Source organism: Barbus barbus (assembly GCF_936440315.1).
Source record: "Barbus barbus genome assembly, chromosome: 23".
Classification (NCBI taxonomy): Eukaryota; Metazoa; Chordata; class Actinopteri; order Cypriniformes; family Cyprinidae; genus Barbus; species Barbus barbus.
Genome location: NC_136751.1, coordinates 25665803 through 25683764, shown reverse-complemented (window position 1 = coordinate 25683764; position 17962 = coordinate 25665803). Strand labels below are relative to the sequence as shown.

General features: G+C 40.6%; 1 protein-coding gene across 1 annotated transcript in view; it reads left to right on the top strand.

Moving 5' to 3' along the window:
- Positions 1-16660, top strand: part of LOC306842599 (semaphorin-3D) — a 39771-nt gene extending 23111 nt beyond the window's left edge. The window contains exons 7-18 of the mRNA XM_079373554.1: positions 280-408; positions 1359-1501; positions 6357-6471; positions 6611-6680; positions 6917-7061; positions 7539-7761; positions 8168-8256; positions 8370-8411; positions 9329-9486; positions 10646-10710; positions 10900-11036; positions 15276-16660. Of these exons, the coding sequence (XP_079229680.1) occupies positions 280-408; positions 1359-1501; positions 6357-6471; positions 6611-6680; positions 6917-7061; positions 7539-7761; positions 8168-8256; positions 8370-8411; positions 9329-9486; positions 10646-10710; positions 10900-11036; positions 15276-15653 (1694 nt within the window). The 3' untranslated portion in view covers positions 15654-16660. The remainder of the gene's footprint in view (positions 1-279; positions 409-1358; positions 1502-6356; positions 6472-6610; positions 6681-6916; positions 7062-7538; positions 7762-8167; positions 8257-8369; positions 8412-9328; positions 9487-10645; positions 10711-10899; positions 11037-15275) is intronic.
- The last annotated feature ends 1302 nt before the right edge of the window (positions 16661-17962 follow it).

The window sequence follows — 17962 nt, the reverse complement described above, 5'->3', positions numbered from 1 at the left end:
GTGAGGTAGGGTGGAGGCCCAAACACCAAATGATAACTCCGATAGAAATCGCTAAGTGATTCTAAAAACATAATTCATAAACCCATTTTAGATGTCATGGATATTATGGAGACGGTAATTTATTTATGGAACATATTGTATGAGCTCAGTTGGGCTTGTATATCACGTATGAGGAAAAGAGGACAAGAGAATGCTGATGTCGATGATGTAAACGTGCCTACAGCCCGACTGACCGCAGCTTTATGTTTACGCTGAGATGCTCCCTTTTTATTTTTTCAGATCAGTATCTCTATGCTGGCACGGCGTCTGATTTCCTAGGCAAGGACAGCACGTTTAGCCGCTCTCTCGGCCCACCCCCAGACCAGCAGTACATTCGCACAGACATCTCTGAGGACTACTGGATCAATGGTCAGCGCTCCCCACCAGTCTGCTTCAATACACTCATACCAGCACTCAGTGAATGGCATACAACCTGTTTTCAGTTTAGTTGTTAGGTTTGATTTAGTGTCCTTGAAAAGTTCTGAATGAGGGAGTTTAATGAGGGAATAATGATTTATTCTCACAGTCTGTGGAAAAGTTATTACGGCATTAAAATGTGCCACATTTGAGGCGTTGCCTGTGTGTTTAGGAAACATAGCTCACTTGATTAGGAGAAAAGATCCTTAAATCATAAAAATTGATGAGTCAAATCACTCAGCACAGAAGATTAAATTTATGGTCAGGTGTGTGTGAGTTGCCAGTGTTTACAAAATTGCATTGGCTGTTATTAACCCAGCTTGAAGTTTTTTGATATACCCATAAAAGTGTCAAATAGCTTATAAATATGATCTTTTTTACTTCCACCTCTTAAATATCTTGAAAAACTAAATGCGATACAGTATATCTTCTGCTTGGACTCTGAATAACTCTGAGAGTAGTAACACTCCAATCCTTTATACCAGCTGCTGGCATTTTCATCTCCTCTTCTCCCCTCTCTATTTGGGTCTGAGTCATTTGCAGAGTCCAATATAATATAGTCTTTGTCTAGTCCTAGTCGTTGAGTTAATGACTATCTTACTTCCACCTCTGGTTTCCTCCTCAATGATGATGCAATTTAATGGAGTTTAAACCCACAGTCTATTTTCCAATCCTAAACACCCATTAACAGTCTGCTGTGAGTCTAAAAGGAAATGCCTAGCATTTACACAAAACAGTAGGATACAGTTTTGTCTTTATACTCTGTCACACACACAAACAGTGAGTCTTAGCTCTGTTGATAGGCCTCCACACTTTCTTGTGAGTATAATAAAGTGATTGGTGGATTGGCATCACAGAAATAAATTAAAGCTGACCATCTTTTCTCTCTTTTATCTCCACAGAGGGCAAGTTTATTTCCGCCCATCCAATCGTGGACACTTACAACCCTGACGATGACAAGATTTACTTCTTTTTCCGCGAGGCATCCCGTGATGGGAGCACTACAGACAAGAGCGTGCTGTCTCGTGTCGCCCGGATCTGCCGGGTAAGACCTGTCCTCACGCTGCCTGATCAGAGAGGAACTCACCTCATCTCTCTGATCCTTCCTTAGCACATAAGATTAAATGTGCTTCCCCTGGGAGGGGAGTCTTCCTGGTACGTTCCTCTTGATGTGATCTGCTGAAAGGGGACCAAACCACTGTTGTCAGACGGGGTAAATCATAGCAGAGGTCTGGCCATGTAATTGCTGCTCAAGTCGTTGTTCATGATGACAGTGGAAGTCCCTTGCGTAGCGAAATAAGTGTGCTAAGTGACTCCATGTTAACACATTGTGTTCTGCCCATCCCTTAACAACAGTTCACTATGAAGGCTGGGGGCATTACATAAAAACTATCCATAAATAAGTCAGATTTGAATTCATCTGAAGTCAAGATAAACTATGGGGAACAACAGTTCAAACATCACACTGACTGCAAATGCATCATTTTTACATCCATGAAGAACACTGTGGGAAATGAACTCTATTCACTAGGTCGCTCGCTAAAGAAAGTGAGTAATTGATTCCTTCACAAAGGTCTCTTCCACAAGGCTGTCTTCAAAGCACACAGAAGATGGAAGTAATTTTGCTGTTTTCTATCCTGGGTGGCGATTACTCATAAAAACCTTCAGTTTAATTTAATATTATTAGCTACATTTAATCTTGTTTTGAACTTTTAAAACACTCAACATGTACGCATGGATAATCAATGCAATAAACAAATGGAAAGCTTTTTAAACAAAAACATATGGAAAGACAGCTGTAGATTTTCTTTTTGTTTTTTTTTTATTTATGAAGAAACTAATATAGTCTGACTATACATTATACTGCTTAATAAATACTGTTTTGAGTTAAAATTATTGTATTATGTGAGAAGAAAGAGACCACATAGTAATATGACCATGAGCGATACAAGAGACATAAAACCAGCACTGATACATACATAAACTTGGGGTCAGGTGCCAGGGTAAAAACCACCACAATTGTTAATTCAGTTTACGATGTGCAAATAAAGAAACTTGAACTATAGATAGAATATCAAATCAAGACAAGGAACAACCAGGCAATAAATTGTAAGACATACAGTATCTATTCAACTTCATTTCAGTTTAGTTTGGGGTCAGTAAGATTTATTTTATTTTATTTTACGTGACACTGATGACTGGAATAATGTCTGCTGAAAATTCATCTTTGTATCACAGGAATAAATAAAAATGTTAATGTTATATTAAAATAGAAAAGTGTTTAAATTGTGATAAGATTTCACAATGTTACTATTTAACTGTTTAATTTTCTATCAAATAAATGCAACCTTGGTGAAGATAAGAGAGTTCTTTCAGAAACAATAAAGAAATCTTTCTGACCCCAAACTTTTAAATGATTAATATGATACAGTTTATATGGTATGTTGAAAACAGAATGCTGCAGTTGACCAATCACACTCAAATATTGTAGAGAGCACTGTAATCGTTTTAAGCAATTGTCCATGCAAGTCACCTGTCAGCCTGCAATTATAAAAAGTCAATGATTTAAAGCAGTTTCCTTAATGCTGTAGGCTCATCCTCCTGGACTGTATGCTATAAAAATTCCAAGCTCTATTGAAAAAATTCTTGGTCTGAAGCGGGTGGGTTTTTATAGCTTTATGAGTGAGCTGTAAAGCTATCCGAGGCCAGATTCCTCACTGGATAACTAGCCTAACACTAGAGAGGGCATCTTTGAAAATTAAAGAATTTGGATAACACCACTCCTAAACCTCTTTTAGGTCTTTCCCCCTTTTTTTCTCAAGTGTGTGAGTAATTCAACAAGGATAATGGCAGAGGAGGAATATGTTTGCTGCTCTAAGTGGGTGTAGGTGAAATCATTGGAATCCTTTGATTAAACCCTTCTGGCTATAATGAGGAGATTCATTTAAGTGTTCTCAGCATGTCTTCTCGTTCTAAGACCTCTCGGTGCTCTATTGTGCATTTAAAGACATAAACATGCACTTGGAGAATTCACAGAGAGGTTCGTTATATTCCCATTATAAACTCACTCATTCTTCTCAATTTCTTGAACTCTCTCTCTCTTGTCTCTTGTGTGCGAGTTTGTGTACCTCTGAAGTCTGTGTATAATTGAGAGGTTTGTGGTTTTTAGTAGTCTCATGCTTAATTAGATAAGCTGCTCTAATCAGAATCAAATGCTTGTTCCCTTTCGATACTTCACTCGTACTGCGCCGCTAGACGCTTATGGGGAAAAACTCCTTTTTCTCAGAGGACTGAAGACTTTTTCAATCACGCAGCGTGACTGCACGGCCATTGGTTCGTGCAGTAAATAAAAACAAACCAATGGCTCGTCAGTGGCGCTGCACGAGCCTATGGCGGCAAAGCCCGCCAGAAGGGGGGGGGGGGGCATCTGGCTATAGGAAATCAATCATAGGAGATCAATTCTCCTTCAGCGATGACTTCTTCCCTTCGCTGATCTCAGGACTCAAAACGCTCGCCGTTGACACGCCTCGCTGCGGATTGAAGCTGCCTTTTCTTCTGCGCCTTCTTGCTGTTTCCAGCCCGCTCTCCGAATTGCAGACGCAGACTGAGCCGACGCAGATGCCAGCTCATTCCCTGCTAAAAAAGCAAATTTCTCTAAAAGCGCTTGCGGCGTTGTTGCTAATGCTACGCCGTCATTGCACGCCGTGCAGAATCTCTCTGCACGATGGTGACGGCCACTCAGAGTGCATTTCCTGCTTGGGTAAACCTCACGCGGAAGCCACTCTGAACGAGATGGAATGTGCACATTGAGTCTTGCTACTCATTGAGTCTTGTGAGTGGTGTTGGAGCGCCACTTATGGCTAAACCTCACAGAGATCAAGGAGGCTGACAAGGTCCCTTTCCTCGACTCCCCTATGGGGCTCTTTGGACCTGCTGTCGAGGGGTTTGCGGAGCGATTCACCGCGGCTCAGAAGTCGTCCTAGGCCATGCGACACTTCTTGCTGAAGTGGTCCAGCTCTGCAACGGCCACTAGTCGCCCCAAGCCTGCTCCAGTGCAGCAGCCAGCAAAACTTGCGCCATCGCCCGCTCAGCCTGCTCAAAAGCCTGAGCCTCGACAGCGCTCCCGCTCTGCCAAGCGCTACCTGTTTCCTAAGCGTCAAGGACCCCGGCCCAAGCTGACCTTGAACCCTGCGGAAGAGGAGGGAGCAAAGTCTCGCAAGTGCCAGACCAACTCCGAAACACCCTCTGTTGTGCCTTCAAACACCCCGTTCGGTTCTGGGTGCCAATGACAGTTTGTTTGTTCCAAAAACTGTTGTGAATCACGGGTCCGTTCCAAAGGCGCCCTCACACACAGTGAGAATTATTATAATATAGCAATATATTATATTATATTGTTATAGCAAGAAAAAAAAAAAAAATTTTCTAAAAGAGAGCAAATTTCCTCTTCCAGTTATCAAGTGTGTCGAGTCCCCACACGGTGACTCACCACCCAAACTAATCCAACCCCTTGCCACACAGGCCGAGGCCTGGCGGGCCATTCCCGGAGTGTCTCATTGGGTTCTGGGGATTATATAACGAGGTTATACACTTCAATTCGCTCGAAGACCTCCGTGGTTCAGCGGCGTGGTCTCCACCTCAGTGCTGAGCAGCAACGCTCACGTTCTGCGAGCCGAGGTAAAGAATTTGCTGGCAAAAGGGGCTGTAAAGACAGTTTCTCCAGCTCAGAGCGAGTCAGGTTTCTACAGTCGTTATTTCCTTGTCGCCAAAAATGAACGATTGAGTTTGGGCCTAACGACTCTAAGGTCGTCCCAAAGCCAAGACATGGTTATGTCCCTAAGGTGCTCTAAACGTTTAGGGCCCAGGTTATTACACACTCTCCGCTTCTCCCTTCTGAGGAGGACCAGGAGTTTAACCTTCTCTGCCCGGTCAGGGCATTGAGAACTTACATCGAGCGTTCTGCACCCTTTAGGCAATCGGAACAATTCTTTGTCTGCTTTGGCGGTCGCACCAAAGGGTCTCCGGTCACAAAGCAGAGGATATCTCGATGGCTAGTTGACGATATTGCACTAGCATACTCCTCCCTGGGCCTCCAGAGCCCCATTGGATTGAGAGCCCATTCCACAAGAGGCGTTCACTCTTCCTGGGCATGGTCTAGTGGTGTGTCCATGGCAGACATTTGTGCAGCGGCCGGCTGGGCCTCGCTGTCCACATTGCCAGTTTCTATAACTTGGATTTTCTGGCCTTACAGGCCCGGGTTCTATCTCCTTACGTGGCACACAATTATTCTTCAAGCACGCTCTTGGCCCTATTTTTAGTGCTGAGGCTGTACTTATGACCATTGGAACGATTATCCAGGCCGGGCTGACCTCTATGAGCTCAGCCCTTTTGCCTCCTGCAGGATTCTTCCTGCTCATAATTGGTTCCTCTGAGCCTTTATTGCTCAAGACCAGTTTGTATCAGTTGTTCCTCTTCATGGCATGGCGGGATTGTATTTGTTCCCCACAAGCGTCTAGCGATGCAGTATGAATGAAGTATCAAAAGGGAACGTACTCGGTTACTTACATAACCTCGGTTCCCTGGGATATGGGAACGAGTACTGTGTACCGTGCCATGCCATTCCCCTGCACGACTCAGGTCATCACTTCAGTCGAATTGGCCTGATTTCCTATGGCGAAGCGCCCGCTTATATAGCCAGATGGCCCCGCCCATTCTGTTTTTCCCCATAAGTGTTTAGTGACGCGGTACTCGTTCCCGTATCTCAGGGAACCGAGGTTACGTAAGTAACCGAGTACGTTTTTCACTCTTATTATAAATACTATAAAATTTAGGATTTAAATGATAAATGTGCTTTTAGCATGACAGAATTAAGAGACCCTCTATGCTCTTGTGTATGCATACAGAATGACGTTGGAGGTTTGAGAAGTCTTACCAACAAGTGGACGACATTCCTCAAAGCAAGACTTGTGTGCTCCGTTCCTGGACCTGATGGAGTGGACACGCACTTTGATGAGCTCCGTGAGTGATATGTCTTGTGTTCCTGCTCCCTCTCACAAACACAAATTTCAGTTATCATTCTTCTTAGCATTTAAAAATATGTTTATTGTGAATTTTTTTTTATTTTTAATTTTGAGTTTCGTGTGTGTGTGTGTTACAGAGGACATCTTTCTCCTCCCTAGCAGAGATGAAAGAAATCCAATGGTGTACGGAGTGTTCACCACCACCAGGTGAGACGCAGCTCCTACAGTGAGAATGTCAATATTTCATTGCTTTTGGTCTGAGTACCATAGCTTGACATCCATTGTGAAATGTTGATTTGGTATAAAATGATTTTAAATACATTTTATAGATTAATATTGCAATTAAAAACATGGTTATTTGTACAAAGTTGCCCATTTGTAATGCCCTTTCTTTTACTGTTGCATTCATGTTGTTTTGTTTTCAACATATTTTTTGGGGTCAGTTCTATCTTTAAAGGTTCAGCTGTATGTGTCTACAACATGGAAGACATCCGTGCTGTGTTTAATGGACCGTATGCTCATAAAGAGGGACCGGAACATCGCTGGGTGGAATATGAAGGCAGAATCCCCTACCCAAGACCAGGCACTGTTAGTAACACTCTATCAGGGCCGTTTTTTGTCTCACTTTTAGTCACTGACACTTTAAGTGAGGAGTTTTATACATTACCACTAGAGGGAGACATAATACTATATATACCTAATACTTTACTTACTGTGATTCAAAATACTGTTTACACCAGGGGTGTCCAAACCTGGTCCTGAAAGGCCACTGTCCTGCAGAGTTTAGCTCCAACCCTAATTAAACACACCTGAGCCAGCTAATAAAGATCTTCAGACTCACCAAAAACTCCCAGGCATTGTGTGTTGGAGCTAAACTCTGAAGGACACTGGCCATACTGGAGCATGATTGGATGTTCCTGGTTCACACAAACACATAATTTATGATAATGCCAAAGGCAGATATATTACTTAACATGAGTGCATTTTTGTAATTACTTCCAGGATTTTTTGCTGTTATAATTTAAAAATGTGTAACTGTCTGTAAATCTTATTTGTCTTTCGCAGTGCCCCAGTCGGACATATGATCCTCATATAAAAACGACAAAAGACTTTCCAGATGAAGTCATTAGTTTTATACGGCTGCACCCGCTAATGTATCGCTCTGTGCACCCAATGACGGGCCGGCCAATTTTCACTCGTATCAATACGGAGTATCGGCTTACTCAGATTGTAGTGGACCGCGTGGCAGCTGAGGATGGACAGTATGCTGTTATGTTCTTGGGCACAGGTAAAAAAGACAACACAAAAATATGTAACAATTAGATGTAATGTTGCATTTTGCACCAATTAAGAAAATAGGATGCATATTATATTTTAGTATTTTAAAAAGTTTTAATGATCTAGTGAAGTGACTACAAAGACAGCATTTTCCTTGTTATACATAACTGTGCTGTCCAAAATGCATTAAAGGTTTGATATATTTTAAAATCTGTACACTGAAAAAAATACTGTTGTAGAAACAGTTTTCACAAATAATTACACATTGTAACACACTGAATTAAACTTGAAGTTTTGAAGCAGAAAAACTGAAAATGTATTTTCTTGTAAAACGTACAAGAACATTTTTCTTGTAAAACAACCAACAGATGGCAGTACAGCTTAAGATACAAAAATGTGTGCGTGTGTCTGTACAGATATTGGATCCGTTTTGAAGGTTGTCAGCATCACTCAAGAAAACTGGTCCACAGAGGAGATCATCTTAGAGGAGCTTCAGGTGTTCAGGGTAAATGTTGCAAAGAGGATGAATGAAAAACAACACATGAATAAAAACAATAAACAAACACTAATAATCAAAAACTTCACCTTCTAACAATATTGGTGCATTCATTTATCCAGAGTCCCTCACCCATCCTCAACATCGAAATCTCCTCAAAGCAGGTAAGAACAGAAGTTCAAACTTGGTTCTAGTAAACTAAATATTTAGCTTGGGAAATAAAGAAAGAAAATTATTAATTTCTTAAATGATTTCCTCAAGAATTGACTGACGGCGTTCATCAGCCAGCTGTTTTAGACATTCTACAGGACTGTTTGTTATATTTAAGAAAATCAAACTCAAGCCTCAGTCTCATAACAGATGTGTTATGGCCTCCATTGTTTGTGCTGTTTTATCAGAGTCTCACAGATAAGTCTGTTTTTCCTGTTTTTTGGCCATTCCTTTCATTTTTCCTTTACACTCCCGTTTGTCCAATTATCTCTTATTATCTTTTGGAGTTCATGGTTAAGTTTGCAGTTCACCCAAAAGCTTTTATCCTTCTTTCCTCTGCACAAAGATAGAACCTTATGAATACATCAGCTGGCCACTTGATCAGTTCTATCCACAATTATTACTTTTTTAAAGGCCTTTGTCTTTTTAATAGCAGAGGATAATGGAGTACAGATGAGAAATCATATGGATAATACAGGGGTTGGATGGAAACTTTGTCTCATTATCTAATCTGCATTTTACTGCTGCCTCTAATTCGTTACGGTGAATGCTACCACTTGAAATCATTAAATGGTTTCAAATAAGTTCCTGAACAGCATTTGTGTTTTACGGGAAGCTCTGCTGTGACTGCCTGATTTTTTTCAGACTCATGCTGAGAGAAAAGCAATAGCACCACAACTTTTATTGTGCTTATTGTTGTTTTCTTATTTCTCTGAGTCACGGGTACACATTCTTCTTTTTAGAGTTTGTTTGACCAAAAAGACAAATTATGCTGATTGATAACTCTGGTAGAGAGGTTGCTCCAGTAAGCACTTTTTTTTTGTCATTGCACCTGGTTTAGTACTTTGTGTATATGTGTTTGTGTGTGTAGCAGCAGCTGTTTGTTGGAGGAAGCGACGGGTTGGTGCAGGTGTCCCTTCACAGGTGCCATATTTATGGCCAGGGCTGTGCAGAATGCTGCCTGGCTAGAGACCCCTACTGCGCTTGGGACGGCACCCAGTGCTCCAGATACATTCCAGCCTCCAAAAGGTAACACACACACACACACATGAACCGATAAAGCCATTGTCCCAAAGAGTCAATGCAAAGCCTTGACATTGATTCACAAAGTCAGCACTTCTGTTTAGCTGTCTTCTTATCGGCACACACAAAAACACAAAGCCACATGTGTCCTACGATATCCCCAAGATGTGCAGTTGGTGCTCTGAGGTTTTTGACATAGCAGAAAGTTATAAGAGAGAGAGGGTTTTGTGGTGCCCTCTTTCTGACCTACTTCTCCAGGGTGAGTTTTTTCCTGGAATTCAGCACAGAGAAGAAAATGATAAATATTTGATTTTTCCTGTGCCATAGGGTGTAGTGGGACTGGACTGGACAGGCAAATTGATTAAAGTTGCTTTGTTGTTGAGATGATGTATGTGAGCTGCCAGAGAAGTTTTCTTGCCCTTTCTCTCCCTGGCTCTCCGGTCCGCCACTGACGCAAAGAGGCCAGGTCAGTCCTGCACAGAGAGCGAGCGAGAGATAGGGAGACACACAGAGAGAGGAATTTTAGTTTGTTTTGGAGATTATTTGGCTGTCAGATGGCTCTGTTTGAAATACGCTTTGTGGCTTCACTGAAGTTTGTTGTACTACAGAAAGAGCTGAGGGTATTTTTTTAGAAAAATCATGGTGGTACTGCTTTTGTGTTTAAAATGAAATAAAATACATAGCATGACTGCAGTCTTACTGTTTTCGTGTTCTGAAGATTAAACTTCAGATCAGCCAGTTTGTATTTTTTGTTTTAATTGTTCTTGCTATTTTGCATTTATGATTGATATATCTAGTAGTTCTCAACCTTTTTGACTCCAGGCCCTCCATTGTCTACAACAATGTTCATAGACCCCATGACCCACTCTTCCAGTAGTTTGTGATTTTCTCAATAAGGATTTTAAAAATATTTTTCACACACAATTTCTACCCAATAAAATATTTTATAGCTTGGCATAACAAGAAGAATGCATATCCATTATACAAATACTTACTGACCAGTTATGTTTGAATATTAATGAATGGATGCTGAACAATATTAAAAACTCTAGCTGTATTTGCCTAATTTGATCAGCAGCTTTTTAAATATTTTTGTAGTTTAAGAAGTCTAAAATGTAATGAAATTAATCTGAATCTAAACAAGGCTTTTTACTTGTACTTACAGGAGGGCCAGAAGGCAGGATATCAAACATGGAGACCCATCCAGCCATTGCTGGGACACAGAGGATGGTAAGGAGGCATATGAGGGTGTATATGTGTGTGTGCGCATATGGAGCATAAAAGCACTAAAAGCTCTGTTTTGTTTTAAGATGCTGCATTGTCCTGTGGGGCTCACCTAATGGATCTCAACACTAACCCAAAAAATACCTTTACTGTCTTTCTGATATGCTGATCACTCTCTCTCTCTATCTTTGGCAGTGTTAGGGAGAAATGTCGAGGAGAAGGTGTTGTATGGAGTAGAGAGTAACTCCTCTTTTCTTGAGTGTGTTTCAAAATCCCAGCAGGCCTTGATCCGCTGGTTCATACTGAAGCCAGGAGCGGACCACCGTCAAGAGGTATAATCAACATGCATTGTCTCAGTTTGTGCCTTTGTGTGTGTGTTGGTCACACACTTTCATAGCCCTCTCTTTCTTTGGGCTAATGGTTAGAGAGTCGGACTCGTAATCGAAAGGTTGCGGGTTCGAGTCCCCGGCCGGCAGGGATTGTAGGTGGGGGGAGTGAATGTACAACGCTCTCTCCACCCTCAATACCACGACTGAGGTGCCCTTGAGCAAGGCACCGAACCCCCAATTGCTCCCCGGGCGCCGCAGCATGGCTGCCCACTGCTCCGGGTGTGTGTTCACGGTCTCTGTGTGTGTGTGTGTGTGTGCATTTGTTCACTACTCACTGCTGTGTGTGTGCACTTGGATGGGTTAAACGCAGAGCACCAATTTCGAGTATGGGTCACCATACTTGACAATACGTCATGACTTTCTTTCTTTCTTTGGACAGTTAGTAAGTATTTAGTTACACTACAAAAGTAAATATTTCATAAGTATTTATTGTTTATATATTTCACTATTTTACTTTAGATCGGATGCAAAGAATAAAATTAGTTGGTGAATTGTTTATTTGATCAATTATTTTGTTTCCATGAACCATATTAACAAAACTACTAAAAAGTCACTAAAATGAATTGTTGTACCATAAAATGGAGTTAAAAATGACTGTTTTGTTTGGCAGTGTTTTAAACATCACTTAGCATAAATGTATAAAGTATAGCCTGGGCGTATTCCAGTCATAGTTTCTCTTTCATAACAATATCTTTTCAACATCACAGGCTTTTTATGATTGGACACACTCTAGAAGCTGATTTACAGTTACTCTGAACCCCCTGATGCCTAGGAAAAATAGATGTTGCATAATTCTGAAGATCGTCTTACTAAACAATGTGTTATAACAAAAAAACAGAGAATTGGAACAGTTCTGCTGGTAATCGTGAAAATGGCCTGAGGCTCAGAAACTGAGGGAACACAAACAGAGATACAGAGCACAGCAGTCAAGAAGTGACCTTCACTGGTGGATTCATCTCTCTTATTCAATGTTTTACTCCTACGCATTTAATCTCATCTCATCTTCACTGCTGTCGATTGGGAGTCACGCACCTGGGTGACATGCATACTTTAGAAACACATACAAATACATTCGTCTTTCAGATATCTCTGTCCCTTTATACTGCCTGAAGGAAGTTTATTTGTGCTATCTTCTAAAACACAGATTTATGCAGCATTTGTGAACAGCAGTCCTTTCAATGAGTAGTAATGGAGCTATGTGTGAAGTGGAAAGTTCATAGTGCGGATACAGAGGTCATTTTAACCTTGTGTCGTGGGTGTCTCTTGTCTTTTATTAGCTGTGATGAATAGACGGGGGCCAAGACCTGACTCTGTAGTGGTAGATCAGCATATCCTTTTATTGATCCATCTCCTCAACAATTAATCCCAACAGGACTATGTGAGTGTGTGTGTGAGAGAGAATTGAAGACACGTATGGGGAGGCATAACAGCAGAAGGTCAAATCTCAGCACAAATGTCACAGGGTAGATGCAATTCAAGAAAAAACTTGCCGTTTCCTGTTTTTAGAAATATCCTGCAGTCCCACGTCTCAAGTAAACATTAGTCCTGCTATGATGCAGTAGTTTTGTCTTAGTTTCCCTTCCTGCTTTTCTTCTTCTCCTTTCTTTCTCCTGTATTTCCCACAGCACAAAATGACTCCCTACCACACAGCTGCGCAAAACACCTGCAACACACGCACAATCTCACACGTGTGGCGCAATCTTAAAATATCAGCCCATACTTCACCTCGTAAAAGACAACAATGAATGATAGAAGAGAAAACAGCACTTGGGTGTTTGTGTGAATGTTTATCGAATCAGAGTGAACAGATATCTGGTTGCAATAACAGAATGGACCCTTCATATCCCACATAGCTGAGAACACAACAAGAGAACTATGGGATGGGAATTGTAAATAAATCATTTATTCTGGTTCCAATTCAATTTTATTCTATAAAAACAATTAACTTGTTACATAATTCTTAAAAAAATTGCCTAAACTTACTTTGATTGATTTTTTTTTTACATCTAAAGGCATGCAAAGGTGATACACACTTAAAAATAATTAGGCCTATGTTTAAGATTTATGGGTTTTAATTGCATAAATCAAACAAGAAAGAGTAAGTTTAATTGAAAATTGTTTACTGTTGTCCTTTTGCATTGTCACACACTATTTTCCTGTTTAATACTGTAAAGCTGCTTTGACACAGTCTGTATGACTTGAAGTCATAGTGCTAATAACCTGAATGCATATTAAATATGCTTTAACTAGGTTTATATATTTATCATCAACAAATCAAAATTATTATGCAAACCAATCTCATATTTTTTAACAAAATTAATCTTGCTTGATATAGCCATATTTGAACCATGTTCAACTTATTCAATTTGATTTTCACATTTAACAGATTTACTGTATGCTAATTCTCTAAGTCATTTGAATGATTACATTTTGAAAATGTGATATTTCAAATAAAATCCAAATCATGACATGACAACAGCAAAGTTTTAGTCTAAAGTTTAAACACATTAAGTACACAGCATATTTTCTTATGACATGCTGACATTCTGGAACAATTAACAGAACCAAACGTCAATAAAATCTTACCGGTATTATTTTAAAAATCTGAATAAGAACCTGTTATTGACTCACAATTCTAAACAGGACTTTTCTCGCTCCTTCATGCCTTCTCTCCCTCTTTTTTCCTCCATCCCTCTACCCATTTTTTCCACGCTTTTCACTACCCCCTTTTTACAACTAAATATAATTTCCCATAGGACTGTGGGTCACCGGCAGGCCAGCTCGTATTTGAGATGTGAGACAGATCCTGTGCTGAAGGTTCCAGACCTTCTCTCTTTTTCTCAAAACCCACAGGCAGACCCAGCAGTGTGCGGAGGGGCCGCAGACAGACAGAGGCCTCGTATCGTGGTTTTAATGCCTTTGACCCGGCACTGAGACCGATGCTGCGCTTAAACCTGCGTCTGTGATCAGAGGCCAGTTTCCTCCTGCCCCCCAGTAAAACCTTCAGCGGGAGTTACACGCCGTGATATACTGCCAAGATACGAAACACAGACACACACATTCACTTAAAACACACCCACGCACCAGAACATCTCCATGACATACACACGCGTTTCATCTTGACACTCATGTGCCCTTAGCCTTTATGTTTTAGTTCCAGCTGTCACAGGTGCTGCAGACAGTGTGAAACCGCCCTATTTCCTCTCATTCCTGACACGTTTCTGCAAGGTATCACTTAAAAGTCACACTCCAAATTTAAAATGCAAATATAAAGAGTTGTTTAGTGCAATCATGACTATTGCATTTCCTTGAAGCGTCCTTTAGATGGCAGAGAGATTAGCATAAATCAATGCAGTGGTAAGCGGTTTGTGTGCGTTTTACATGGATTCAGTGTCTTTGAAGCTTTCTTTCCCTCCTCTTTGTACTGCACAGCTGTATTGATTTAGTCCACGACAACAGCGTGACTAGCAGGAGAAATCAGCAGGCTCAAAAACACAGAGATAACAGGAAAAAAAATTAAGGAAGGGAAGGGAGGTGAAGAGATGGAAAGCGTCTCAGGTTACATATGTAAACATGGTTCCCTGAGAATAGGGAACGAGACAAAATTGTCAATTTTTATTGTTTGTTATGACAACGAACTTTCAGCTTGACGCTACCCACAGCCTGAGCTACTTTTTCTGTGCTCTTTCTCAGATTTCACAAACAGGTTTGTATGCACTGAACACAGAGCACTTCCTATGTCAGAGGTCACCAGAAAGATGGACACCTTGGATATAGATCAGTGCAATAGATCATGCAAACACTTTTAAGTTGAAAGTAGACCCTGAAATCACAAGACCAAGGGCATAACACTACTCTGCCCCTTTTTTCTTCTGTCCTTCTCCCTTATTAGCATTAACATGTGGGCAGCTTGTCTCATTTGTCTAATAAGATTCTAATGATCAGTCAGATGGTGTAATGTGAGGTCAGCAGGAAATGGAGCGCAGAGGTTAAAGACTGATCTCTGACCTTGAAGGAGTCTTGCTGTGGGCTCCTGGGCAGAATGATTTATGAGAATAAACCCAGCAAGTGACACATAAATTCATTTTGTCTGTGATTAAGCTGCTGTGTGTGTCCAAGAAAGTATTTGTTGATATGGTTGATTTTTATGAAAGAATCAGTAATTCTGTGCATTTGTTGCAGATCAAACCGGACGAGCGTGTGCTGATAACCGAGCGAGGTTTGCTGATTCGTTGGCTCCAGCGTAGCGACGCAGGTTCATACTTCTGCACCTCCCAGGAGCACAGCTTCACCCGTACCCTCCTCCACCTCTCTCTTCACGTCCTGGACCGCGGTCAGATCCAAGCACACCAACCTGCTACACGGGAATCATCAGAAAATCCGTCCGTGACCGAACCTCGCCAGCGCTATAAGGACTACTTGCGCATGTTGAACGGCCCCGTGCGCTCTCTGGATGAGTACTGCGAAACGCTCTGGCACAAAGAGAAGAAGCAAAAACAGAAGGGGAAATGGAAGCACGTTCAAGAGCTCCGCAAGAGCAGGAACCGACGCCACCACTAGAGGAACCAATGAAGCCTGGAATCGAGTGTGAGGTTAGATGGGTCACAATGCCCATGGAGCCTCTGGGTGTGGATTAAATGAACTCTAAACTAAATACAAAGACAGAACTTAATCATCTCTTGACCAGTCAAGCAAAAAATCTTTCAGAAATATCAGTGAAATTAAACATTAATCTTGTTTTTGTTTGGCCCAGTCCCTTAAAAAAAGTGACGCACAGATTCTTTACCATTTAAAAATGAGCTTTTGGCAAAAATACCCACTTGAACACCAGTCATCTTGACTGATCTTGAAAATACGTCAGAATCTGTTTTGTTAAAGTCCCTTTGGGCAAGGTATGGTATACTAAAATTATATTCCTGTAAATCTATAAACAATGTTCAAAACAAAATTCAAAATGTAATTTTTGCGCTTTCATTTTAACCAAGAATACAACTGCATTCATGTTGAATGTATGTAAATATTTATATTATTTGTACATGAGATTGTGCATGCTTTAGGATTATTTACGTAGAATTCTCTTTTGAAGTTACATTTTTAATCAAGCATTTATGTTTCACTGTGTAAATTACATTATTTTTTTATTTTTGCGATGTGTCTTACTGTAGGTAATTTGTTTATGGCATATGACAATATTTAAAATGACCATGGTGTTGAAATAAACTGTTTTTTAAGTTCTACTTAACTGTGCAAACAAGAAAAGACAATGACTTTATTATTTAAAGAAGTGATTCACACAAAAATTAAAATTCTTTTCCTTTCTCCAATTCACTCAAACCAAGTTTTTTTTTTTCTTCAGGTGAGCACAAAAGGAGATTTAGCTGTTTATGTCAACCATGGTCTTGTCAAACTCCAAGAGTGCCTAAAATTTGGTCCATATGACTCATGCACTATATTTTAAGTATTCTGAAGGTATATGATAGCATATGAAAAGCGTTTGTGGTGAGTAGAATTATATATTTTTTGGTGATCAATCCCTTCAAGTAATCCTTGACAAATTTAAGGCTATCAAAAAAACAATAAATAATAATAATAAAATAATAATAATAATTTGCTATGGCACAGGCTGCAAGATATAATATATTCAATTCATTGTCTTCACATATGTATTTTGGCCTTTTTTATCCATAAAATACCATAGAAAATTATTTGCTATTACCACTACAAATAGGATGTAAATAATCTTCAAATTATTGCTTTTCGTATTTAATTTCATAGTATATCTTGTTATTTTATGTTTAGGTAAAAATGGAGTGTTTATACCAGAGTATTTATTCCAAGTATATTATTTTTCTCTCACTCACTGTTCCTCCCCCAGGCTCTCCAATATCTGTCTTCCTCAGGATACAAAAACCATTTAAGGGTTAAACACAAGAGTTCAATACATGTGATGTAATATAGATTAAACAACCTGACCCCATATCTCTGCCACAGCCTCATAATCACATGTACGCGCAGACACACACTCCAGGCATAGTTATATCTCATATCCCATGACTTCACATCTGAACGAGAGTTACGCAGCGCTGCTGTTATGATTGATCTGAGAGATTCATCGCTGGACGGTGTCAGGCTGCTTCAGATCAGGTTAGAGAGGGAGTGAACTCCTCACACATACTTTACAACAGAGCGTGACCTCAGATAACCTCAGCGCCTGAAGCATGTGTGCATGTGTGTTTTCAAGGTCAGGGCTCCTCTCCAATCAGGATTTCTCATCTCCTCTATTGTTTGGTCAATAGTGCATGCGGTGCCCTGCTGAGGAAGTCAAGGTCAGTAGGTCACAATCGCACACAAAAATCCACACGCACAAATTCATTACATCTTAAAGGGAGAAAATAAACGACAGTTTAATCCTTTATAAACCTAATTAATAATCTTTTTACACAAGTAAACAAGTCCTGAATGAACCACATCATGCCAGAACACCAACACGGGATCCGTCTTTGCTCTGGGTTCGACAATAAGGGCTTTCTGTCTGATTCGGGGCACGGCCACGGACGGCAGTGACAACCACATGCAGAGTGCAATGAAATGGAAATGACTGTTTCTGGGCTGATGGGAGAACTCATTTATCAGTGCTAAAGTCTTGAGTAATACCGCTTTCTCTTCCTGTACCTCCCGCCACGGCCAAGACAAGCAGAAAGTGATCTTTTCTTTCCAGAATGCCCTCCTGTAGTGGTAATCGCTGGAGCTCTTTAACCATACAAGAGCATCTATTAACAGAGATGTTCTGCTTCGAGCTGAGGCAGGTCAAAGGTGGAGCGGGTTGATGGAACGAGAGAGAAACAGACAGAAAGAGTATGAGAGGTTCA